At 35.6% G+C, this 27700-nt stretch overlaps 1 protein-coding gene across 1 annotated transcript in view; it reads left to right on the plus strand.

Moving 5' to 3' along the window:
* LOC145678735 (C3 and PZP-like alpha-2-macroglobulin domain-containing protein 8) overlaps positions 1–27700 on the plus strand; it is a 1617316-nt gene that overhangs the window by 1191463 nt on the left and 398153 nt on the right. The window contains exons 8-9 of the mRNA XM_081749186.1: positions 5015–5170; positions 7405–7533. Of these exons, the coding sequence (XP_081605312.1) occupies positions 5015–5170; positions 7405–7533 (285 nt within the window). The remainder of the gene's footprint in view (positions 1–5014; positions 5171–7404; positions 7534–27700) is intronic.

Here is a 27700-nt window from a genome sequence, read left to right on the forward strand (position 1 = left end):
CACGATGTGTATCGCAAATGTCCCACTGTCTAAGGGAAAGTTTTGAACAGTACCTGCAAATGTCCCAGAAAAACTGGTTTCCTGGTTGTACCGCAAATGACAAGTACCGCAAATGTCCTGATAACCTAGGAGGCAATCGGAGAAAAGGCGTTTACCAATGGGGCCTCCCCTTTGCTGCCTATCGTCGTCATTGCTTCAGAGAGATTTTAGTTTACTAATGCGAGTAAATTTGGTTCGAATATTATATTTAAAAAGAATCAAAAGATTATTTTTTATATTTTGTAAAAATTCAAGGATAATTTAACGTAGTACGCGTAAACAATTCATTTTTTCTTAATAAATGAAGAAAAAGTAATTTATTGATAAGGGATGTTTTGTCTATTCTACTGAATTTATGAAATCACATTTAAGGAATAAAATTAGTATTAGGGATCCATAGTTCCCCCTTAATTTCTCCTTTTTTCCGTGATTCCCATGAAAAATAAATGGAAATCTATAGAGAAATCACAGTTAAGGAATACAATTAGTGTGTGTGAGGGGCCTTGCTTTTTCTTCAATTTCTCCTCTTTTTTCATGTTTAATAGTATACTGAATTGAGAAACAGAAATTGAATAATGACCTCTTTTATTATAACAACACTATAGCATATACTAATGTTAAAGGCACAAATAATAATGAAAACTAATAGTTTACAAACATTTAAATTAGCATTTGTACGGTATGTGAGAAGATTGAATCAAGAAATTTATTGTTTTGTGCAGTTATGAAAGCACAATGATAGTACTCTAGTCTCTGGAATACATGATTTTTTGGGTTCTATGTTGTCTCATGTGTTCTTTGTGCTGGATATAATATGGACCTGTGAAAACTTCAAGAATTCTCCATTTTTACTCTTGTATAATTTGATTCCATCAATTGTTACATTGTATGAATTTCGGTGGATCATTATCAGTAAACGTGCTGCTCTCTCGTGAGGGTCGGAGATTCGACAAAAGTATTTGTGCTGGAACTTCAATCTTCAGTTTTATATTATATTTAGGGTATCCCATAAAAAACACAACTTTTGGAATTCTCATCATTTCTGTTTTAGTAAGTTGACAGCATTGACCGTTACACAGTGTTGCCACACTTGGTACAATTGTACCAAATTCAGCCCTTTTTGTCATTCATCGGCCCGTTGGTACCACGCTGGCATTTTCAGCCCCTTTTGTGAAAAAGTTGATACAATTCTACCCAATTCAGCACCATTTGACAAATACTTGTCACATTTTCAAAAGTGTAAGTAAGACTTTTCCTGTATCTCATGTTACTCATACTGTGTGTTGGACTCTTAAAAGATGCTATTGAACATTCATTTTGTGACGTTGCACCGCATAATGCTGCGAACTTTGTGCGAAAAATTCGTAATTCGAACTACATCGGGAAGCAAATGACGCTAGGCCCCCCCTCCACTTTTTGAAATGTCCCATTAATGTATATAGTTTCATTTGGAAATATAAAGTTTTGTATGTATTATTGATTCATAGAATACAAATGGTGTCATAAAATATTTGCCGTTCCATGAGTACGTATTGGTTATCTTTCCGTGAAGTTAAGAAAGCTACAGAAATTGCGTTTTAAAAATGCCACTAAAAATGGCCCAAAAATTAAGCTGTTGGAGCGAGACAATTCGAGCGTACTTTCATTTCATCTTACAAGGGCTCGATATGTTAGTAAGCCGCTCTGGATCTAATTGAGATATCATTTCGCAAGAAAAGAAGTCCTTCACAAGTTATTCTTTAATTACACAAAAATTGACAGTTCCTAAAACAGTTCTTTTCTTGAAAAATTGACAGTTCTTTTCTTCTTTCTTATAGTAAGGAATATTTTGATTTGATTTTTTTCAGTTTAACATCCTGTTCAGCAGCGAAGCTATATGAGACGTGAACTTAATGATTAACGTAGAGTCCGAACCACGTGAGCTCCCTCCGAGAATTGAACCCAGGTCTCGCACGTCAAAGGTGCGTACGTTAACCGCTTAACCACGAAGGAGCTCAGTAAGGAATATATAATTTTGCAGTGTAATATACGAGTTTAGGGGTGTACATATACAGTTTTGTTATACAATTAAATTTAGTAAATTCAACATAATTCTAGGTTTTAGGATTATTTTGTATAACTGGAATGTGGAGTGACTAAGTATTGTTGAGTTTTGATGTATTCCAAGAAAATGAAAACTGTATCTAATGGCAACGAACATGTTTCGGGAAGCTGCAAAAGTATTTCTTTGAATATCGTAGCATATGCTTGTAGTATTCACTGTCTTTATAAGAGTAATAACACATATAATAACATGCGTGGAATTAAAAATATAAGTTGTTCATTAATTTCCAGTTTCAATATAACTTTTGCAGAACAAGCCTTATTATCCATTACTATGATTATTTGATTAATATTATCCTTTCTATATTTGTTTGGCAAATTTGTCATTAAATAGGTCCCTAATCTGATCACACAATTTTCCAGACAGAATTTTAAGATGCATGATTTTATGATTTTTTGATTTCATGAGCAAGAAATCAGATCTCTTCTTACACCTTCGTTGTATAAGAGTACAAAGAGTTAGTATATTGTGTTGCTCTTGTCAATTTACGTAACAAAATATGAAACAAGATATACGGTATTTTAACTGAAAAAGATAGTTATACAGTTATACAGCCTTTAGTCTATATAACAGCCTCCTAATAGTTATGCAGCCTTTAGTCTAACAAAGTGTTACAAGCAACCAGGAAAAGTAACATTGACATGCAAATACTGTATTCAGATCATGTCTTGCCTCCCCACTTTTAACGTCCAACCGCCGCCACTGCTTATAGGGAATGAATTTGGGCTCTGCAAACCCGAATACTACAGTTTAGACACTAATATTGGTAGTTTTTGATTATTCTTACATGTCACTACCCATCATCCTTTCTCCCTCTGCCGAAAATGTGCTAAAGGCCAAAGTTAGTTCAGAGTCTACCACTTACGTACCAAACATGATCAAAATCGATACAGCGCTTAGGAAGAGTTAGTGAACAAACGTTTTTACATTTCTATTTACATAGATTTACTACGAATAACCCACAAGCATTCTGATATTGTCTCGGAGTAACACTACAGCGAAGAGCAATACGAGACATGTGGTCAATCTAACATAAAACAATGATAAGTCTCATTTCACATTTTGATTGGGGCTGGATACAACCCCTGGTGCTAGCAGATTTTCGTATTTCTCATTGGTATATTATCTTATCAATTTTTTTTATCGATATATCTCAAATGCCAGGGGTAATTATCTTTCCTTCGAGCTCCAAATAACACTCTTAATAACAAAGCATACTCTTTTGTCATTTCGATGAATGTCAATCCAAAATTCTTTTGTTTTTAAGATTTTTATTTCACATTTAATCTTTTAGTATAATCATGTTTTTATGTATTTAATATAGGTCTACTATTGTATTATCTAAAGCATATATACAGAGTGTTTCAGAACAACACCGACAACATATGGGAGTTGATTCCTGACACCAAAATAGGACAAAAATGATAGACCAACCTGGGTGCACAAATGCTTCCTTTTGGAGTTATAGGCTGCCAAAAACATGAAAAAATCAACTTTAAAGATCCATAGCTCCAAACCTATGGAACCTACCGTAGTCGGGTCAAGTCTTTACTTAGAAACTAGTATGTGCTCTATCCAAATATCCAAGTTTCAAAATCCTGCGGTACTTCCACAACAATTTTATAGAGGTAGTTGGTGAGTAATTCAATTTATATTCCCGTAGCCGAACTCCCTCTATAAAAATTGTTGCGTATCTTAGGATTATGAAACATGCATCTTTTTAATAGTGCTCATATTAGTTCTTAAGTGATGTCTTGAACCGACTATGCTATGCTATTTTCCCGGAAATTCCATGTTGATTCGGAAAATTAACGAAAATCCAAGATCCAAAATTCCAGATTTTCGTTAATTTTTCGGGGTTGAAATAGAATTTTCGGAAAAATGACACATCAGTTATTCATGTACATGTGAATACGAATCGAATGACTCATTTCGTCCCAGTCGGTCACAGGTCCGCATTGCTCAAAATCCCGTATTTTCGTTAATTTTCGGGGTCAAAATATAATTTTCTAGAAAATGGCATATCAATTATTCATGTACGTGAGAATACAAATCGAATAACACCTATCTCGTCCCAGTTGGTCAGTGGTCCGCCTGCCCAAATGGTCCCACTTTTTATTTTAGACTTCTAATTTGACCTTGAGGCAGTTTTGTTCCAGAAATCAAAAGTGGTGCCATTGGACACAGCTTAATGAGATCTACATTGTAAACCCAAAAACGTTGGCAAGTACGGGGCCACAATAACATTCTTTTAACCGTCTTTTCTACCATTAAATTGTCGATGGCTCAATAATAGTTTTAATTCTCCATTTTTACTACTACTTTGCAGAAATTAAGAAAATAACCAATCGAAAGATATTTTCACTTATGATTTCATTATTACAATTGTCTTAAAGATAATTAAAATAGCTGCTGGTGCTAAACGTAATTTCCTGTTGGTTGGTTTATATGACGTCCTTATCCTCTCCCCCCCCCCTTTCTGAAAAGTAATTTTCTATTTACAATTTGTTTCCAAATATCTTATATTAAAGGTCAGCATTAAAATTGTATATTAAAATAGATATTAACAAAATTGTAATAATAACTTAATAACTCCTGTGAAGTGACATATATGGAAATACGAAACTGTTATTCCGACATTAATGTTATTCTACACAAACTGCGATGAAGCGATAAATATGCCAGAAAAGAATCACATCAAAATTAAGTTATTACAGTACCAACAAAGTGTAAATTTTATAGGACTAATTAAAATTTGAAATTTGTTACTGTTTGGCGTTGATGTAAACAGTCAGATTATTGCATTCTACGCAGAGAATCTTGTACATTAAAATACAAATACAATTAAAATTATGTAATTTATGTTTACAGGTAGAAGCTGTAAGTACTGAGAAGTCTCTACGAGTTCGTGTTAAAGTGTACGACAATACAACTGCCATCTACAGCCAAGATATTGAAATTTCATCTGGAGAGGGTACTTTCGTAGTTCCAGCAATACTAGCTGACAGTGACGTAATTACTTTGCAAGTAAGTGCGAAATGTGAATTTTGAGTTTTACTGTAAGACTTTATTCGTTACAAAACAAATTGATTCGGATTCCAGTAACGATAAGCACTTTATGAACGAACTGCTTTACTCAGCAAGTGTAGGCTTGTTTTTTTATTATTATTTGTAGAAAAGAATAGTTTACAGTGGTGTACATAAGGCAGAATTTCGAGGTGTAATTGTAGACATCACAATTGACCGAGTTACATCAGCACATGTTTCCACACGTTTTTACATCTGCTACACAACCTGTCTTTGACATATCCTGGAGCATGTGAAATATAAATTTAAAAAAACAGTTTCACGAAATATTGATAAATGAAATATAAACAAATTTAAAACATTTTCGAGTATTTAACATTATGACCTATGGAACCCAGAGGGTCAACGTTGGGTTCACAAAAGCTCTCCACTGGCTTCATTCCTTAGCCAACTGGTTCCAGTTTCTTCTTTGTATTCCTATTTTTGCGAGATTCATCTCAATATTGTCTTCCTATCTGTGTCTAGGTCTACCTAATGGTCGTTCTCCAGTTGGACTTCCAGTCAAAATTTCGAAAGTGTTTCTACTTTCTTTCATTCTGGGTACATGACCTGCCTATCTGAGCCTTCAATATTTAATGACCTTAACAATATTTGGTAAATGGTATAAATTATATGCAGTTCCTCGTTATGAAATTCCCACCATTTCCCCATTCCCGTTTGTCTTGGGTCCGAATATTCGTAAATTGGAGTTGTTTTTGAGTAATTTGTAATTATTTTATTTTCATCATTCAGTACATTCTTCATCCTTCCAGCCTTTAGAAACAGTAAAATTCGAAAAACTCATAGAAAATCTTATGAAACCTTAAATGTAAAATTTGGTGAGAATATTTTGAACATATTTAAATGGGACGAACGAACGGACGAACAGATGACACTTAGTCCCAAATCACTTTTTCGGCATGTAGGGGTTATGAACGTTGAAAATCCGTTAAAATCTCGAATTCGATTTTTTTTTTTTTTTTTGCTACCACCATATTTTCTCTTCTATCGTCGCTCGAAAACAAAATTGACTTTAGACACGGACTCGGCATTCTAAGAATAAGTATAATCTCACTTTCCGTCCCCCTTTTGGAAACCGGTTCTGGTGAAAATCAATAATTTCCAGTTCCAACAGTAATCATCAATCATAGTAAGAAACGGTAATAGATAGCGAGAACTAGTTTCTTTATATGGGTTAGGCACTGCAAAAATAGCTTTAATCTGAAACCCTATTCCTCTAATGCAGTGATTCTGAACCGTTTTGACTTTGTACGCTGGTATGCCGAAGGTTTCTATGTGTGTGTGTGTACTAAAAGTTTTGAAGAATTGTGACAAAGATAAAAATAAATGGAAGAAATAATTGGACTACCGGTACGTTTGAAAAACAAACAACAAGAAATATATTCCAAAGGCCAAACACTATTTATTTTACATACAAATTCAAGAATGAGTACATTAATGAAAAAAGTTAAGCTTGTTTGCCAACTTGTACGTTATAGTTATAGACATGGGAGATAAAATTATCTTATATATTTTGGCCAGATAATATTTTGGTACTTAGGTTAAATTTCTTATTATAGACTATTCAAATGGAATGATCTTCACTAGTTCCTGGTTTTCCCCTCGGACCCACTATCCTATTTTCTGAGCTGCTTATGAACTAACTTTTATATTACGATTTCAAATTGTCTAAGTAACAGTAACTAACAAATAACTTCAAAAAATGAACAACTGGCTGTAACATTTAAAAAAATCTGCCAAAAACTACATTCTGGTTCGAGGACTCTCATCGTTTAATTTTGCAATTCCTAGGGTTAATAAAACGTTTAAATTATATAAAATAATAACTATATCTTCTTTCCTTACTGAAAACATTTTGTAAAATACAAATAAACTAAACTAGATCTTAGATATAAAACGTTAACGGTGAGTCACGTTTTCTTCGCGTAGAGAATTCACTTTCGCACTAAGTATGTAGCACGCACACGTCATGTAAGAATTCCTACAACGTTTTTAAGCCAACTTAGAATATCAATCTACATCAATTCTCGTTAAACTGAAGTCATTGGCTTCCATTTTCATCAATTATCAATCTTCCTTTTTATATCGTGGTCTTTCCTTATTAACCTTTGCACTTATTCTCATCTTTCACATTTGTAATTTATCTTTTTATATATATATTTCTTTTTTCACAGGCAGAGCTGGTATCTGTAGAAGGCAAGGAAATCGACAGCCACTACGTGCTGGCCAGAGAACCAATCAAGAAATGGAACTCGTCCTCTGATTGCTATATCCTCATAGAGGGCGTGGAACAGACGCTTCAGGTTAGTCATTTGTTTTCTTCTCTTTTCCCCTTCGTGACAGCGCTCATCAATTTGGTGTCCTTTTTTCCCTACAGTTTCCCTTTCAAACCCTCAGGATGCTTAAATTCAGTGGTTTTGCGTGATCAGTGTTTTTTCTTTCCTTCCTTTCTTTTTAGATGACCATAAGAAGTTGAGATAGAAATGGTTAGGCTTAGGTTTTGAGGAGGGGAGAGAAATAAGTCCCCCAGCTTCTGCTTCTATCTCTTCTTAAATTCTGAGTTTTTGGTTTTCTCTCTTCCTACCTTACCAGAAGAAGAAAATACCTAAAGAAGATCTAAGGACATCTGATTACAGACGTACAATTCCCAGAAGACTTGAGAAAACCGATACAAAAATAAACATTACGTTGTATATGAAAACAATTCTTTATATTTCCTTTTCAATTTAAATTCTCTCATTTGAAATGTGTTTATCAGGTTTTGTTTCATTACCGACACAAACGACGGATTCTCTACACTAATTTGATTTTTTGCCCATTGATAGAAACAAAAAAAAATTAGATTCAAGAAAAGAATACGACTTAAATTAATTTGATTTTTTTATATTACGCCGATCATTATTACGTCAATTAAAGATATTCAACATAGCACAAATCTTGGGCTTAACTGTTGCCAACGTTGTTGGATTGTGATCGTTTTTCGTTTGTTAATGAGAAAATTAGCGCGCTTTTTGATGTCATAACATTTGGGAAAAAAATACCTATTATATTATTAGTTAATGCAATCATATTTTCAACATCTAACCAGTTTGCGTATGTTTGTGCTAGAAGTACAATAAAATCTACATTTTCATCTGCTCTATACACAAAAAATAGACACCTTATGTACAATATTGGAGTGAAAAACAGAATCTTCCTCATGATAATCATATGTTATACTATTAAAGTTTATATATATATATTGACCGTAACATAAATCTTGAGAGATAATAGGTATGGTAGCATAGGTTCACTAAATATTTGCTAAGTAGATTTGAAAGAAATAAAAATGGCTATTAAGAATTAAGTCCAAACAGGCAGTTCGTTTTGACGGAATTCCCTCCTACATTGTGACGGTTTGTGCTGATATACTTAAATATCCCCAATTCATTGCATTCAATGTATCGCTAAGAACAAATACTTCCCCAGACAAATGAAAATCAGCTTTACTTTGCCCAATTCCATAGTCAAGATATTACTAACTTTCGACCCATAGCAATATTACCTGCTTTTGCCAAAGTATTTGAGTGTATCTTGTATCGGCGAATCTTTAATCATGTCAAACCGGTTATCTCAGTAAACAGCATGGCTTTATTCCGCAAAAATCTACAGTAACGAATCTTGCAATCATTACAGATTTTATAGCGAATTCATTAGATGTAGGTAGCCAAGTCGATGTGATTTATATTGACTTAAAAAAGACTTTAAAAAAAAATAATAATCACAACATTGGAAAAGTTAAAGCTTTTTCACTTTTCTCTGCCCTTGATTAAATTCTTCTCGTCATAGCTATCTAATCGTAAACAATTCGCTCTTTTCAATGCGTACAAATGTAAAGAATGTATTGCATCCTCAGGAGTCCCTCAGAGTTCAAACTTAGGACCATTGTTATTTCTCTTGTTTATTAATGCCTATCCAGATCGCATTTCTGACCATGAAAAAAATACTAGATGTGGATGATCTAAAATATTTGCTAAAATCAATCCCTCTAAACGATAACATAAAACTGTAGCAAGGTTTACATCATATTAGTAACTAGTGTTCTTCTAATCAACTTCGAGTCAATGCAAGCAAGTGCAAAGTGATATCGTTCACTAGAAGCAAATCATCTAGTCGCTTTGATTATGTAATTAATAAATATGTAGTAAATAGACATGATTTAGTTAAGGATATTGGTGTTACGCTCGATGCTAAATTAACGTTTGACAGTCACAATGCAAATGTAACAAGTGAAGCATTCAAACTATTAGGATTCGTAATTAAAACAGGAAAAGAAGTCAAGAACTCTTCAACATTACAGAAATTTTATAATGCATATGTTTGTTCAAAGTTAGAATATGCGTTTACTATTTGGAATCCATCTCAATTAAAAACTCGTAAGCAATTACGAAGAATACAGGGATTTTTTTTAAAATTTCTAATATACAAAGAAGCTCACATTTATCCTATTTACGACAGCTATAACAGTATCCTGGTGGAGAATTTTGTCTTCAAGCACTAGAACAAAGACGTCATATGATTGATTTAGTATTCATTCAGAAAGTAACTCAAAATATTTTGGACTGTCCCGACTTAGTTTCTTCATTGAACTTTCATGTTCTTTCATTAAAAACACGTAAAAATATAACGATACGTGTATTTTTTCTGCTTGTACTTTAACATCTTTGGGCAGAATGTACTTCAAATTGATGCACAAGCTATTTAAGAAAAGAAAGAAGATATATATATATATATATATATATATATATATATATATATATATATATATATATATATAAGGATTTGCTGTTGTGTGCTAAAATAGAGATTCGTTGTCATAGCAACGTAAAATAAATAATATCATAATAGAAGGACCATCTTCTGTAAACAACATGCACAACTTTTTTAAGGTGTATAAATGTTTAATTTGTTACACGATGTAATAAAAGATAATGTCTTGATGCAGTGTAAGAAATAATTTTAGATAAATTAGTAGCCTAGTAATTGTTATATAAATTCATATGAACTGTGGGATTTCGTCATTATATAATTTGGCGATCCTCGCCGCAGGACTGCTGTTATAAAATTTTGGTGGTTTGCCGCCCAGTAACCTTAGGAGATCCGGACGAAGTTTAGTAGACAATCTCCTAAACAGTAAGCAAAATGAGTCTTCCTGATATTGGAAATACATCTGAATCAGATGGCAAAAGGGAAATGAGCTTTTCTGACCTGGCCGATCTCATTAAACAACAAATGAAACAATCGAAGTAACAAATGGAACGAATCAAACAACTTGAGGGACAACTGAAACAAGATTTTGGTAACCGAATGGATTAACAAACGGAACAGATGAACTAAATGAACCAACATATAGGACAATTAAAGCAAGATTTTGGTAACCGAATGGATCAACAAACGGAACAGATGAACCAACATATAGGACAATGAAAGCAAGATTTTAACCAACGTGATAGTAAAATTGATCAACAGATGGGATAATTAAAGCAAGATTTTGGTGATCGAATGGATCACCAAACGGAACGAATGAACCAACTTGATAGTAAAATCGATCAACAGATGGGACAATTAAAGCGGGATTTTAGTGATTGCATGAATCAACAAATCGAACAAGTGAAACAACTTGACAATACAATCGACCAGACAGATCTACGAATTGAACAAAGTGACATTAAAATGATCGTATTATACGTAGATTCATTGAAATGCAAAATTCTATTGAAGTAGTAGAAACTACGGTTAATGATCATACTACCCAAATAAGTGAAACTGAACCTTCCACAGAAACTATGGAGAATAAAGATCCTAATTTTGCATCTACGAAGGAATATGGCATCATTGATTTAAATGTGGGGATGAAATTTGCTGAGTGTTCGCAAAAAATATACTGCGGTATTGGTTGGATCAGATTATCCTAACTTCTCTCTTCATTCTAATGTTTTTGATTGTCTTACTGATGCTGCGTGTAATGAAGATTCTGGTATATATCAATGTGCGAAAAATTATGATCATCTTCGTCTAGTGAATGCTTGTATTCACGGTATATTCAACATGATATTTATCCCGGAGATGAAGAAATGGTAATAGAACCGTTTAATGATATGTACACGACACTGGTTCATGTAGCAGAAAGAAAGTTGATTCCAGTATTCGTGAAATTCAGAAAAAGAACGTGTGTTCCCACCAATGCTTGTAGTGATTGCTCGATTGAGTTAGAGCTATTGAAATGTTCATTCAACGAAAAGTCCAAAATGATAGTAGTGAACAATCAGATGGTGCTTTTACCGAAAGTAATGCAGTGCGTTGACTTCAACCATCTAGGTATGACATTACAAAATTTTGAAAATTCATCAATGGTACAATACTGTACTAACCTGAACCAAACTAACCTTAATCAAAATCAAATTAGAAGTGTCCATGTGAGATTAAAGTGTGATCACAATGTAGAAAGCAATGTTAAATTCGTGTGTACCGATAATGTAACCGTACCTAATTACAGAAGAAACAGAAACCATGGTACGACAGACTACCGTGGATATTGTATAAAGGACAAGTATAGATCCGTTAGAAGACACGACATTTCACCACCAGTAAAACGAATGAGAATTGAATCTAATTCTACCGGTAAGATAACCGAACCTAACCTTATTAGTAACAGTAATAGTAATCGCGTAACCGAACCTAATCTTGGTAGCAACAGTAATAGTAATCTTACACTTAAGAAGCATGTATTCATTAGATCTAAATTCTTTCGAATTGGATTTAGTAGAAATTTCATAGATGGTACAAATTCTCAAAATAAGAAACTAAGAACTGTAGAGGTAAATAACGCGCAAGACTGTATTCCGGTTTATGACTTTCAATCCAACTTGAATTAATTCGTTGGTCATGGAACTTAAGCTAAAATTACGGCGTCCGAGAAACCCGTATTCAATTGATTTTTGATTTATTTGGCTTTAAATATCTTTATGTTTTTGTTAAATAATGTAATATGGAACTAAGAAACAGCATATTAATTTCATTTTCACATCGTTTACAGTATTTACTATATGTAGTATAAATTTCCATAGTACACTATTGGGAGCTTTGATAGGTTATCAGATGTCAAACTTTCGTCTATTGTCTATTAAAATACGTTTGTCTATTAAAATAATCTTTCAGCATTAATCTACGTGTTGGTGCAATATTTTTACAATAGTAAAAAAATAGAAATATTCATGAGATGAAAATTTACTGGGCATATTCTGCTTGATTAACTCGACCTTATCTAATCCTGAATTTGTCTAAAACACTTCATCCAATTTTTCCTAAACTTTTCTTCCAGTTTCACCTAGGGCAGAACTAACAGAAGAAGTTTATTTTTTAACATTCTTAACCTCTTTTGCTTCCAATAGGTATACACGAATCTACAGATTAAAGACGTTGGGAAAATTATGATGATTTGTAACTTCAGATATATAGAGAATCAGAATATGGACCAATATTCAAAATACGCGTTTGCAAATGTGCATAAGCATTAAAAAAATTCAGGCCCTAAAAATAACTTAGTACGATGCAGTATGTAAGTTCTGAGAATATTTCTGCTAACAAGAAAGTATTTTATTTACTTAATTAACAAATAAATAAATATCTCTGAACAAAACAAGTTTTAATTAGAAATAATAATTATGTAACAGTTTCGCCAAGTAATTAAACTTCTTGGCTTCATCAAACACAATATCTCTTGGCGAAACTGTTACACGGTTACAATTTTTAGTTAAGACTTGCTTTGTTCAGAGATTTTGATTTCATTTGTGAAGTTACTAAAGTAAAGCAAAGTTAACATAAATCAGATAGTTATTTATTTACGTTTACACATTGTCACCTTGAAAATAGTTTCCTTGCACAAATATACAGTGTTCCCAGAGTTTCTGTCATAGCTCAAGCGGTAGAGCGTTGACTTCGCATTCGGGAGGTCGTGGGTTCGATTCCCCTAACGACCATCCTATCCTGATTGAGGTTTTCCAGGGTTTTCCACAGTCCTACAAGGCAGATGCCGAGGTGGTACCTACTAAAACAGGCCCTGGTCGATATCTTCACAAATCCTTTCCATTATTATTGTTGTTGTTAGATAACCAGTATAAAATGGCCTCTGAGCTGTATCTGGTGATTATTAAATTTAATAAATAAATAAATACGCCGCCAAAGTCTTCTATTAGAATCTTGTCAAGTAATTTCTGTATGATTCACACTGGATATGTTTGGAAGGATGTCAAAATGGCCACACTTGAGCTGTGTCTTCATCTTTGGGAAGATAGCTAAGTCCTCGGAAACCAATACTCTGGCGAGAAACTGACGTGTGAAGACAGCTCAGTGACAGGACGCATAGTCATGTTGAAGCATTCAGTTTTTAATATTCCATTGATCAAATCCCTTTCACCGAACATTGTTCCTCAGACATTCTAAAATCTGACAATAGGATTCACTACTGAGAATCTGAGACAAAGTCTTGATTCATTACCCTACGAATGTCCATGTTTCTCTCTCTCTCTCTTGCTATATATATATATATATATATATATATATATATATATATATATATATGTGTGTGTGTGTATGGAAATATATATATATATATATATATATATATATATATATATATTGGGTGTGTGTGTGTGTGTGTGAATAAGTCCACTATAAACACCTAGCATGAGGTTTCAGCATCACCGCAAACCTGCCAAGACACACCAAATGTCTCTGAGTCAGAATTGCCCAGTTTTAACATAGAATTTCACGTTTACTTTTTGTTCCAAATTGATATTCATAACGAAATTGCAAACGAGATAACGTACATGGTCAGAGTAACACCAGTAGCAGAGATCCCGATGTGCACATAAAGACGTCTCTTAGCATACTAATGTACGAAATTCCGTCTTCTCGCTACCATCTGTTCATGAGATACAGAACTAGACCCGAACTTTCATGATACTATCTCGTATACAAGTATATACATCTGTGTGCAAAACTTAAAAGCATGATATGTACAGTAATATAAACTGCTCTGTAGTTGCTAGAAGTGAATCAGAGCCCGGCAACAGGTTGCCAGAAGTCTCCCACATACGCACAAGAATCAAGATAACGTGACGCCAGCATTGTCGTGAATGTGTCTGCTGTCCCAACATAAAGCAGTTGAGTGAAAGAGACGAGACAAATGTGTATGTGTGTGTGTGTCAGAGAGGTGTCAAGGTGCATTGTGGTGGTGTTACAACAACATGGCCAGGGAATAATATTTAGGTGACTTCATAAGGAGAAGAATAATCGAAAAACAAGAAGAAGGTCGAAGTATAGCAAGCATGGCTTAGAAATTTTGTATTTTCTAGAGCAATGCTTTTTCACGTGCATTAGGAACATGCTGAACCATGGGCAATGCTGTTCGAATGAGAGATGATCTACTAGGATCAACTACAGTATCAGAGAACCGCTACATTGTGCAAAAGACAAGAAGGGACAGACATCAAACAGTGGGTGAAATTGCAAACACATTTAATAGGTCTGCAAGCCCAATCACGTCGCAGTGGAACGTACTGCATGGAACTGATCTCTTTGCCCAACGGTTATTATATTCTGTTTCGTTGACCCCCACAAATTGTGGTGGTGCCAAGAATGCAAGGGTTAGAGAGAAAAGATGTGAGCCACGTTATCTCCTTAGATGAAATCAGATTCAATCTGAGTACTTATTTAAGGCATACACTTATCTGGCGCGAGGTAGAAACACACAATTAACCCAAGAACATGGTCGTTTTAGTGGCCTAGCTGTTTTTGTGTAGGAAACATAATGTTGCTTGGGCATACCGTCCACCCAATATTTGAAAGCGGTGCACTCACTGGTGAACGTTATTTTCATACTGTTTCTTCTCCACATGCGTCTTTTTAGATGAATAGTCGGCTCTAATTTTATCCTTATGGGTGATAATGCACGATCGCATTGAACAGCGCATGTGGCGGAGCTCTTAAAACAGGAGCATATTCGGCGAATGGACTGGCCTTCCATTTCCCCCGACCTGAATCACACAGAAACTTGTGGGATGTTATAAGGATACGTTTTCCAGCACTATCTAATGCACGAAAGATCTTGCAGCAGTTGACAACAACACTACTGGGATAATGGAACTTTACACCATAACAACTTATTACCAACCTAAGGAGCAGCATGGGAGAACATTCTAGGGTTTACATTACTGTCTGTGATAATCATATATCCTTTTAAAGTATTATTTTACTCCTTCTGTAATGTTAGAGGCAATTATGAGTCGCAGTTCCTTGAGTGTAAGTTATTGTTTCCGTAGAAGGGTGTCATTTTTGTTCTTGTAGTCAAGTTTTGTGTCTTTTTTTGTATCATACTGTAGCACTATTTTCTATGTATAGTTCAAGCTTCATCTATTTATGTCTCGTGAGAGTGATACAGTATGGGGGAGTTACATATTTACGTTTTGCAAGCCAATGTATTACCAAATGTAGAACCTAGTTTAAAATTAACCGCCCGATTCCTAAATGGGCGACAACTCGTGCCATTGCGTTCGAGGAAATACGTGGTTCCTCACCACGTAAAATTGAGGTGAAAGTAGTAGGAGTTACCAAGAAATGAGTGGATTCGAATGACTCTATCAGGGAAGGATAGTTCAGAGTTCGGTCGAGCTCTCAACGGAGACTGATAGTTTCATGGAGTCCGGAAGGAGTACTAGTACTCTACGTCTTTATGTGCATCTCAGCGTGTCAATTTGAGGAAAGAGGGGATTATACTGGGAGGGTATTTTCCGACCCTATGGATGAACTATGGATGAACTATGTAGCTTTCCCAAATTAGATCGGTGAGGGATCCATTATATTGTCACCCTACTTTGTACCTCTTGAGTGGTTATTCCGCTGGAAGACTATGGATTCTAACTAAGCCATCTACGTAGTAAAGGTAAATATGTGAAGAATCAGACCATGTAACATTATACCATTGCTCGGAGCTCCAATGACGATGGGCACGTGATCCCATTTTAGTTACTATTAATTGATCTCGTACGATTAATATTAGTGTCCGTGTGCGACATCTGTTACGGAGATTCATATATAAGGGTGTGGTTAACTGTATGCTCAGAGACACTCGTAATTTGTCCACTGTTAAAGTCTGCTGTTAATTGTGACCCACTTTGTGTTCTATTCTGTTGTACCCACCTCAACATTCTACTACGTCTGACATCTTTAATGAGGTGTGGTCGTCCCATGCCTTATTGTTTGGTGCTAGTTTCACCGTCTTTCCCCCACTTTTCGAAGACACTAACCACGGTAACTCGCGAACACCCAACAGGCCGCGTTCAGTGTGACCACCGCTAGTACTTTCGTACTACATCTAGTACCTTTTATAATATTTCAGTGTTGTAGTACGTTTACCAACAAATCTAGTACTTTTTCCCTCCTTTTCTCATAAATACATTTGAGAGAGGAAAAGGAATCTCATGAAAACTTGGCAATTCACGAAAATTTCACTATTCCTGGTAACTTTTTTTTCTGTCTGGTAACTATGTTTTCAACAATGGTATTTACAAGGGCGGAAGTAGGACAGAGGCCGCTCGGTCGCGTCTTCCGACTAATAAACTACCACCTTAAACAATATTAGATAATTGGTGATCCGTTTAAACAGTAGGCTGTTATGGAATTAAAACTCGATTTTCTCAATAATCACATTTTATGATATTTCTTGTTTTCTCCCGACATCCTCTATATTTGTCATACTTGTGTTACTTTAGTGATTTTACAGAGTTTTAATATGACAATTAAGCAGGGATTCCGTCAGGATTATTAGTTTCGGGGTGTAAAGCGAAATTGGGAGGATGTAAGTGGTTTCCACGGTTTGTATCGAATTTTCACAGTAAAAATTTAAAGTTGGGGTTCTTTCAAGAATGTGGTGGTCATTCCCCCTACAGGGGAGAGGGATATGCCCGAAACCTTCTAATAAGATATTAATATCGTAAAATGTCATAAATAGGGTGAAACGGGAGGAGATAAGATTTTAGTACTTTTTCCCCCTGATCTAGTACTTTTTTTCTGCATAGCTTAGTACGAAATATTTTTCTGGGTGGTCACACTCGTCGTGCTCTTTCCGAGTTGGTTGCCCAACCGTCAGGCCATCACAATATGACCTCTATAAAACTATGAAATATCACCGTCCTTCCTCATTCTACTGACAAGCATTTCAAAGCGAAATAACTGTCACCGTCTGATGAGTGTTTCTGGTGTCCCCCCGCCAAGCCACCCATTACCTCTTACGTCAGTCCAACGATTTCGTTCAAACACATCAGATGATCGCAATATTATGACTCATCAGCGGTCGTTGTGTACCGCCAAGAACGAGCTCTATTTATCTCGGTATAATGTTTTGGTTAATACGTTTCCTCACTAATTTCCTTAAAAAAACATGAAACTTACTCAGTTACTCATGATTTTGTATTATATTCCATTGACCATATCTTACATCTACATAACGAAAACTTGGTGGATATATGTTTCATTATCAGTGTTATGTTGATAAATGTAGTGATTATTATAAAAACCTAATTTTTAATTTTCATTTTTGGGAAGTATTGCTAAGGGTTTACTCAACCCATTGTTTTGCTTAGGTCAAAGAGACTATCAATTCTTGTATTTCAGCCATCTTTGGACATTTTATTTCATTATATACCCTTCACTAATAGCATCTTTGGAAATAGGTACGTAGAGAGGAATTATTTTCACTTCGTTACTCAGGTATTCTTCCATAAAAGAGAGGTTCCTTATAAGTACAACACAATATTCCACCATATTTTTTAACACATATATAAACGGAGTTAAGTATTGCTTTATTTTGAAAATATGTAAATGATGCATTAGTAAACCTCGATCAACTTAAGCTAAATTGATATAGTGGAAATCATGTTTACACGTAATTATATTCATATTTAGTTAACATTTGCTACATTTTTCCATAAGGTCAGGGTTTGACTTTCATTTCAATTCTTTTGTTTCCTTAGCTTCGCAGGCCCGTATCCACAGGGGGCCGGACCCTCCTAAATTTTTACTGGATCCCTAAAATTTTCACGGTAGGCTTGCAAATGAACTATAATATGACGTCCATTTAGACAGCCCCCCACCTTGTCAAAACAGGTCCAAAATGATGTCAATTGTTTGTGTATCTTTTGTGCAGAAATGTGCAACACAAATTTTCGTTTGTGCAACAATGAACAATGAGCTAGAGCGAAAACAAAGTGGGGGGCTGTCTAAACGGTAGCCCCCCCGCTTTGTCAAAATCGATCGAAAATGGTGTCAATTGTTTGTGCATCGTTTCTGCAGAAATGTGCAACACAAATTTTCGTTTGTTCAACAATGAACAACGAGCTACAGCGAAAACAAAGTGGGAGCTGGCTAAACGGTAGCCCCCACCTTCTCAAAATTGGTCGAAAATGGTGTCAATCGTTTGTGCAGAAACGTGCAATACAAATTTTCGTTTGTGCAACAATGAACAATGAGCTAGAGCGAAAACAAAGTAGGGGCTATCTAAATGGTAGCCCACCCCAACTTGTCAAAATTGGTCGAAAATGGTGTCAATTGTTTGTGCATCGTTTGTGCAGAAATGTACAACACAAATTTTCGTTTCTGCAACAATGGACAACGAGCTACAGCGAAAACAAAGTGGGAGCTGGCTAAACGGTAGCCCCCACCTTGTCAAAATTGGTCGACAATGGCGTCAAACGTTTGTGTATCATTTGTGCAGAAATGTTTAACACAAATGTTCGTTTGTGCAACAATCAACAATGAGCTAGAGCGAAAACAAAGTGGGGGCTATCTAAACCGTAGCCCCCACCCCAACTTGTCAAAATTGGTCGAAAATGGTGTCAATTGTTTGTGCATCGTTTCTGCAGAAATGTGCAACACAAATTTTCGTTGTGCAACAATGAACAACGAGCTAGAGCGAAAACAAAGTGGAGTCTGTCTAAATGATAGCCCCCACCTTGTCAAAAATGGCCGAAAATGGTGTCAATCGTTTGTGTATCGTTTGTGCAGAAATGTGCAACACAAATTTTCGTTTGTGCAATCACAAAATTGGTCGAAAATGGTATCAATCGTTTGTGCAGAAATGTGCAACACAAATTTTCGTTTGTGCAATAATGAACAACGAGCTAGAGCGAAAGCAAAGTGGGGGCTGTGCCTGCGCTTAAATACTTTACTGTTCCTTTCTGAGACTCATGTTGAGCTAATAACCGACTACACTCAGTTTCTTGTTCTGGTCTCTAGTCAAAGATTAATGATTTTTTTCTATGCATCTTTGTTGCACGTTTAGGGGAACGCAAATAATTCATACATGAAAACTAGCCTTCGGCTATCTGAGTACTTGGCCCTCCGACTCCCGCAATTGCTGCGCCTACGGTTTCGCACATCTCATAGCCCTAACATGCCTCTGTCTTCGAGGGTTTCGAAATACGAGCCATCTTGTTACAATAATTGCAACCCGTAGCCTTTTTTCTTTCCTTCTGAGGAAAGCATCAATAAACATTGAAACACGTCTTTAATTAACATACAGTATCTCTAAGAGATTTCGAGATATAAGAATGGAATCTTGAAGTTTTACGTCCCACGATTATGCCGGCTAGGATAAAGGAGACGGTGATTACGAGAAATTAATGAAATGGTAGAATGAAGAAACTGGGAGGAAACGGGAGAACCACGACAAAAACCCCACACACGGTGTTTGTCCACCACAAAGTTCACTTAGCGGGAGCTGGAATTTCTAGATAAAGGCATGTTATTTTAACAATAGAAGTCCTACTTTTTTTCCTTTTTGCCCTTTTTCTTCCCTTCTAAGGAAAACGCCAAAAAAACGTTGGATTAGGCCTACATCTTTAATAAAGTGTCTGAAAGTCTAAATACCAATTTTCATTACCCTAACCTTAAGGGATTTTGAGATATAGTCATCCAATTTTAACAATTGCCACTCATACTCATCTTTTGTTCGTGACCCGGGTTCGATTCCCGGCGGGAGCTCATGTGGTTCGGATTCCACGTTAATCAGTAGGTCCACGTCTCATATAGCCTCGCTGCTGAAAGGGACGCTAAACTAAAATCAACTCAACTCAACTCATCTTTTGTTCCCGCCTTTTTTGATTCATTTTTACAGGAAATATAAAAAACGATGAAACACGTGTCTAATTATTTTTAACCCTTTGAGAACGAAAAATGGACTCTCTAAAAGCTATCCAAATTACGATTGGATATTGAGTGATTTATTTGACAAATTAAGCGTGTCCGAGGCTGTGTTTATATGCCACACCAGTCTTCAAATGTCTAAATGGGCAGCCCATATAATTTTATAAAATTTCATGTCTCTATCCTTTAGAGATTCGGAGAACTGGACATTTTACTCAAACAATTACTCCCCAAGCAAGTCCTTCTCTGTCGAATTTTGGTAACTCCTTCCTTAGGGGTACTTTACGTGACAAATTGTGTGCTTCCCATATTCCAAATATATCTCTAATCTAAAAGGATTTAGAGATATGACTATTTTATTATAACAATTACAGGATCTATCCTTTTTCTTCTCTTTCAAGGGAAACACCAAGAAAACGCTGAAACACATTTTTAATTAATATATCTCTACTCAAGGAATTTCGAGATACGGCAATCTTATTTTAAGAAGTACAACTCATGCTCTTTTTTCTTCAGGCGTTTTCCTTCTCTTCTAAGGAAAACACACACACACAAAGGAAAAAAACAACGATGAAACACGTCTCTCATAATTTTAAATTAATCCCTAAACACCAACTATGAAACATCTAACCTTAAGGGATTTCGAAATAATGTCATTTTTATTAACAACTGCAACCTCATTTTCTTTCTTTCTATACCCTCCGTTTTCTTCATTTTAAGGGAAATATCAAAAACGCTGAAATATTTCTTTAATTATTTTAAATGAAAAATCTAAATACAGTAGAGCGTCGATTATCCGAAGTAATTGGGGGACATGGGTGTTCGGAAAACTGGTTTGTTCAGATAATCGAACTGTACTGTACTGTACTGTACTGCACTGTACTGGACTGTACTTCTACAGCCAGTGCCAAACCGACAGAAGTGTGCTGATTGTTGAAACACAGCGACTGGCGGCTTGGCCGGTCAGCAGCGCCTTATGAAGGCCCCATTAGAAGCAATGTTCCGCCAGCGGTGGCTCAGTGCGGCGACTACTGTGAGAAACTTGGTTTGGGAGTGAGGGGGATGATGGACGGTAGGGAGGGAGAGTAACAGGTGCGAGCGAGTACACAGTTCGGTTAAGCGGTCGTTCGGTTGACCGACGTTCGGATAATCGACGCTCTACTGTATCGAATTTCGTGACTTTGATCCTAACGAATTTCGAAATATGGTCATCTAATTACAATAATTGTAACCCCAGCCATTTTCTTTCTGCCCTTTTCCTTCCCTTGTACAGGGAGTCTATAAAGTCCTGCAGGAAAGTAAAACTCTCTGTCTTGGAAACCGTTACATTTAAGTGTATAAATTTTGGGGGTTGAAAGAAGGGAAGTTTAAAGTTTTGTTCTGGCTACAATGCTCGATGACGTTTGCGCTGGTAATCACGTGACTTAAGATGGCGTCTATTAAAGAAAAGGCACAATGTGTTTTGTGGTTTGCGGAATTAAAATCGTGCGTTCAGTGCGGAGAAAGTTCCAAACAACGTATGGGAAAACACCCCCAGCAGAAACAAATATCAAGAGACGGTACGAGAAGTTCATAGAAACGGGAAATGTGTCAGATTTACCACGCAGTGGAAGGCCAGGAACGAGTGACGATGTGATTCACATGTTGCAGGACATCGTAGCCAGGAGTCCAAGGACGTCGCTTAAACGTAGGTCATTGGAACTGGGAATACCGAAGTCAACGTTACACAAGATCGTAAGCAAGAATTTGAAGGTCCGGCCCTATAAATTAAAATGTGTGCACTAGCTGATAGAGGAAAACTGTGACATGAGAATGGAATTCTGTGAGTCAATGCTTACCCGCTTACAAGAATATGGTGACCTTCTGGCTCGATTTCTGTTTTCATATGAAGCCACATTTCATGTGTCGGGAAAAGTGAACAGGCACAACTGCCAAATTTGGGAGGTGGAAAATCCACGTGAATTCGAGGAGCACAAGCGGGGTAGTCCTAAAGTCAGTGTGTGGTGTGCTGTTTCAATGGACCACATTATCGGTCTTTTTTTCTTCGAGGAAGAGACGGTAAATGGTAACAATTATCTGAACATGTTACAGACATTCCTTTTGCCAGACCTTACTAGGTTAGGCATCCTTAATGAGGTCCACATGTAACAGTATGGGGTACCGCCGCACTATGTCCTTCAAGTTCGACAGTTTCTTAACGAAGAATTTAAGGAGAGATGGATTGGTCGAAGAGGACCCACATTTTGGCCTGCAAGATCACCAGGTTTGCCGCCTTGTGATTACTGGCTGTGGGGACACGTGAAGACCAAGGTGTATTCGCAGAAGCCAGCTAATCAAGAACAAAATAACTTATGTGATTTTGAATATTCCAGACGAGCACCGGCAACACGCAATTCTTGATTTTCCAAAAAGACTGCAAGAGTGTTTGGACGTGAATGGTGCACAATTGGAGGTTTGGCGATGAACCTTAACTAGCTGAAACAAAACTTTGAACCTTTCTGTAAGTACATCAAGAAGTATTTGTTAATACATTACGCAGTTTCCAAATTTTACTTTCCTGTAGGACTTTATGGACTTCCTGTAGAGCAAATATCAAAAAACAGTGAAACAGGTTTCTAATTATTTTAAATGAGAAATCCAAATATCTAATTTTATGTCTCTATTCATAAGAGTTTTCGAAATATGGACATTTAAAGATAGTAATTGTCACACCTCTTTATCCCTTTCTTAGTCAAATACCCCTCCCCCCAAAAAAATTCTTCCTTAGGGGACCTTAAGACATAAATCCCATTCGCTGTCCAAATTTCAAGTTTCTAGCTTAAGCAGTTTAGCCTGGGCCTTGATCAATTAGCCTGTCAGTCAGTCAGGACTACTTCTATATAGAGAGATAGAAGTACCAGGATTGTCTGTTTCGAAGCTAAATTTTAGAATTTATAATATAATGGATAAATTTGCAACTATTCACAAAGCATGCTTTCCGTTAATAAACGTTCATCTACATTGTTTTTCATTACAATAAAATAGAATACCATTAGAACTAAAATTAATAAACTTTTAAACGAGAATTTGAGGTTAGTATAACTTTTATATCTTTAAGAACTTAGTAGAACTTTCAGTACTCTCATGACATATAGTCTTGAGTTTATGTACAGTCATGTTCAAGTACAACCTGGCTATGCACCTTCGTTCGAAAGCTCATATTCTCGTAAATGTACGTCGGATTTTTTTTTTTTTTTTTTGAAAAGTCTTTCTGCTTGATATAACAATCTCTACCGACTGAAGAAGATTCATTTTTGAATATAATAAAATCTAAGTTTTACGTCCTACGTTTTATGCCGGCTAGGCTAAAGGAGACGGTGATGATTAATAAATGAAATGGTGGAACGAAGAAAGTGGGAAGAAACGGGAGAACAATGAGAAAACCAACTTACACGGTGTTTGTCTACCACAAAGCACACTTGACGCGAGCTGGGAGCGAACCAAGATCCTCGTGCACCAGAGGTGAACGCTCTACCACTGAGCCACCGCGGCCCCAAGATTCATTTTTGATTAATTTCTGATTTCATTTATGAGTGAAACTATTGTGTTTTTTTAAGTAATATTATTAGTCAGTATTGCCCACGATTTTTGTATAACTTCGGAGCTAAGTTATTAATACAAATGATTAGGTCCAAGCAAATTTCAAGGTGACCATCACATTTTGCCAGCCAGTATCTGCGCCTATAGTGAATAAATCTTATTGAACGCGATATAGAATTAATTTACTGCGATCAATCAATTCGATATTGTTGATAATTTTGGTATCTAGATTTTATTTTAATCTGAAATCTTGAAACTTACTATTAGAGTTTCTTTAATTTTGTTAGTGTGTGTCGAGAGAAAGAATATATGTTATGTTTTCGTATTATTTAAGATTAACTGATTTAAATCGAATAAAAGTTGGAATTTTTAGTTATTTGAGATGAACTACTGATTGCTATTTTTATATTTTATGTGACAATGAGAAGGGTGTCATCTGTGAACGGAATATTTTCTGTATTTACAGTATAATCGTAAAAATTTGGGTAAAAAATATGTGATTTAATCTATTTAATATGTTTCTTTTTGGGATGTAAAGACATTTAAAAATCTTTATATTAAACTTCTTTGGGATGTAAAGTTATTATATATATTTTTAAATACACTTTCTTTTTGCAATAAAAAATACCTTTTAATTTTGGGATGAAAAATTATTTAAAAACTTTTTAATGTCCTTTTTAGTGTGATGGAAATTTATATGGCTAAACTGCCGCAGATGGCGGCCCCGGATAAAACCCACATAAATCTGTTTACAACGTACGTTGTATTACAACTTAACCGTTCTTACTTTCATTTCATATTTCTTACCTACAATTACCCCTGTTTCATTTCTGGCCTTCACTATTCACTATTAATTACAATTCTTATTTCCAGTTTGTTTTGCTCTTTCCTACACCCATTACTGCGCTAAATTAATACCTTGGAACTGTTATGTATTTTAGTCTGTGCTATTAAGTTTTGCAGAGTGCACACTATTCATTAATGACTAAAACAATGCGGCCGATTAAATATCATTTCTTCCCAAAGGGTAAGACTAAATTTACATTGAAGTTGGACCAATCGAGCGTGACGTAATCTCACGTGGTATTTAGTCCACTTTGCACACAGAACTTTATTGATAAAAATGCGTTCAGTTTTACTATACGGATCCATATTAGTAATAGCCTAGAAGTCCCGCAGAGCACGTTTTGTTCCACCTGGACCCCCATGATAATACAGCACCATACATATCCTAAGTTAGTTAATAACACAGTTGTTTGAAACTGTCTGATTATGTTCTACTGCCACCTCACCTCATACTCGTATCACAACAATCCGTGAACACATACAGTCCACAATTGAATCACTGATTGGAAAAAGGGAATAAGTGCATCAGACCTAACTTTTCGAAAACGCTAAAAAACCTTCCCGAGGCGTTGTTTGTACTTGTTGCAAAAAGTGTATAATTGATTACTTGTAGCAAAAGAACTAACAAACACTAAGACAAGAAGGAGAATCTTGTATTGCAGCACTGCAATTGGTTAAATAAGCTTAAAAATGGAAAAAATATTCCCTTTTTCCAATCAATTAGAGTTGGACGCAATTGTAATTGTGTGTAGGGCATGTAATGTGCAGTTTATGATAGAAAGGTATGAAAATATACATGCTGAATGCAATGTTGTATGTTAATCTTGGATATATGTATCCGAACTCTCACGCATGTTAGGCTTCTAACACTGTTATTGTCACCGGTTTTTTTTTTTTTTTTTTTTTTGTAAAGCACATGTTATTCGTACAGCAAGAAAAGTAATACAATAGACAGCTGAAAAAGTACGTAGCAAAATACGTTGTCAAAATAGAATGAATTTACATAGGGTCCTATCCGTCTGCATCTTCGTCTTCTGCAGTTTCTTGGTCAGTGGTTTTCCATGAACAAATCATCCTATAAAACTTTTTGTATTGGTCAGGTATGCATTTGATGATTTGTGAAGAATCGTTTATCTTTTTCTGATTGATCGGGACTTGCCAATCGTATGCCTTTGACGTTGGCAGTGGAACGTTTGTGACATTACTTTTGAGTAATCGAAAAATATCAGTTCTTAGTTCATTGATAAACTTATGAGCTTGCACATAACCTAGAGATTCTGCTTTATAAACAGTGTCTCTATTTACTTACTTGGAATTTCACTGTTTTGTCCACAATGCTACCTGAAGATTTCTTGTAAAACGGTTACCACCAATGTTTAAAATCTAAGATTTCTTCATTGACAACTTCGTAAACCTGAAATGGAGTATCAGTATTTCTTGCATTCGTAATCATGTGGTTATACTCTGCTGGTAAATAAATGCGATTGTGTCGTTTGAGTTCTCGTTTGATTATAACAAAATTTCGGTCACATGGTAAAAACTGTGATCTCTGACAGGCAAATATTGCTGTACAGTGGTAAAGCGTTATGACACGATCAGACTGAAAAGCATTAATGTCATTGTATGATTGCAGTTTTGGTATTGTATGATCACCACTTGTATCACTGAAAACACGTAAATCTGTAACTGATTGGGCCAAATATTTCTCTATAGATTGTGCAATGCGAAGACAATGCGAAGTATCGTACCGTCAGCAGAGGGCTCTAATGGCTGTCTACATACACACAGTCTCACAGTTGTGGTGGTATTTTATAGTGATCGGAAGAAGGAAATAAGAAACGTAATTATTCCCTTTTTCTAATCAGCGAGATATTTTGTCTTCTACACTGGTCATATAGAGTTGCCCAAACATTCCGATTTTCTACTCAACGATGTAACTATCTCAAAGGAACACATCTGCTATCTCAGGTTAAAATCGCAAAAAATTGTACTTATTCCCTTTTTCCAATCAGTGGTTCAATTTAATTTATGTTTTCTCCCTTATTAATCAAACTACAGGAATGATCTTTCTAACATTTGTTACTCTCATTATCATATTTAGTCTGATTCAGTTCATTTCTCCGTAAATTTTGTATTTCGGGACCGCCATCTGCAGCAGTTAACCCATTTATATAAGCATATTTTCGGTACTTTTTTGTTTCAGAGATATGCACTTACTTCAAATATTTTAATACATTTTTTGTTTGACATGTATAGTTATTTTAAAAATAGTTTCAATATACTTTCTTTCCGAAACCCAAAAGCCTTCCGTTCCGGGATACGTGTTAAGCTCCAAAGTTAGTCATCCCTTTTTAGCAAAATTTAGAAAATTTATTGCTAAGAAAAGAATAATTTGCTTGTCTATGTGTTTGATAATATATAAGAAGAGCGAAAGTTTATATATATTAGCGGTTCTAAACGTGGAACTATTTGGCATGCGGAAGGAACTATTTGGTGCAAGGTTACTGAATGGTCGGATTGTGGGAACGTAAGGAGCATTTGTTTTGTAAAGATGGCTGCAGGTATACAGACATGCAGCGCTGGATGTGATTTAACCGTAACAGTATTATTGTTTGTGAAACAATAAGGGGATAATCAGAAAAATCTATTAAAAGTAAGTGAATGTCATGGCTTAATACATCGAAAAATAAATTGTACAAAATGTGGTAAGCAAATAACTGCAAAGAAACGTGTAGAAAGTTATACTTTTCAATGCAACGGTAAGTAACAACCAATCTGGCTACTAACCCGTCTTTACTCGTTATC

Source organism: Thermobia domestica, chromosome 2 (assembly GCF_964235325.1).
Source record: "Thermobia domestica chromosome 2, izTheDome1.hap1.1, whole genome shotgun sequence".
In the NCBI taxonomy this organism is placed as follows: Eukaryota; Metazoa; Arthropoda; class Insecta; order Zygentoma; family Lepismatidae; genus Thermobia; species Thermobia domestica.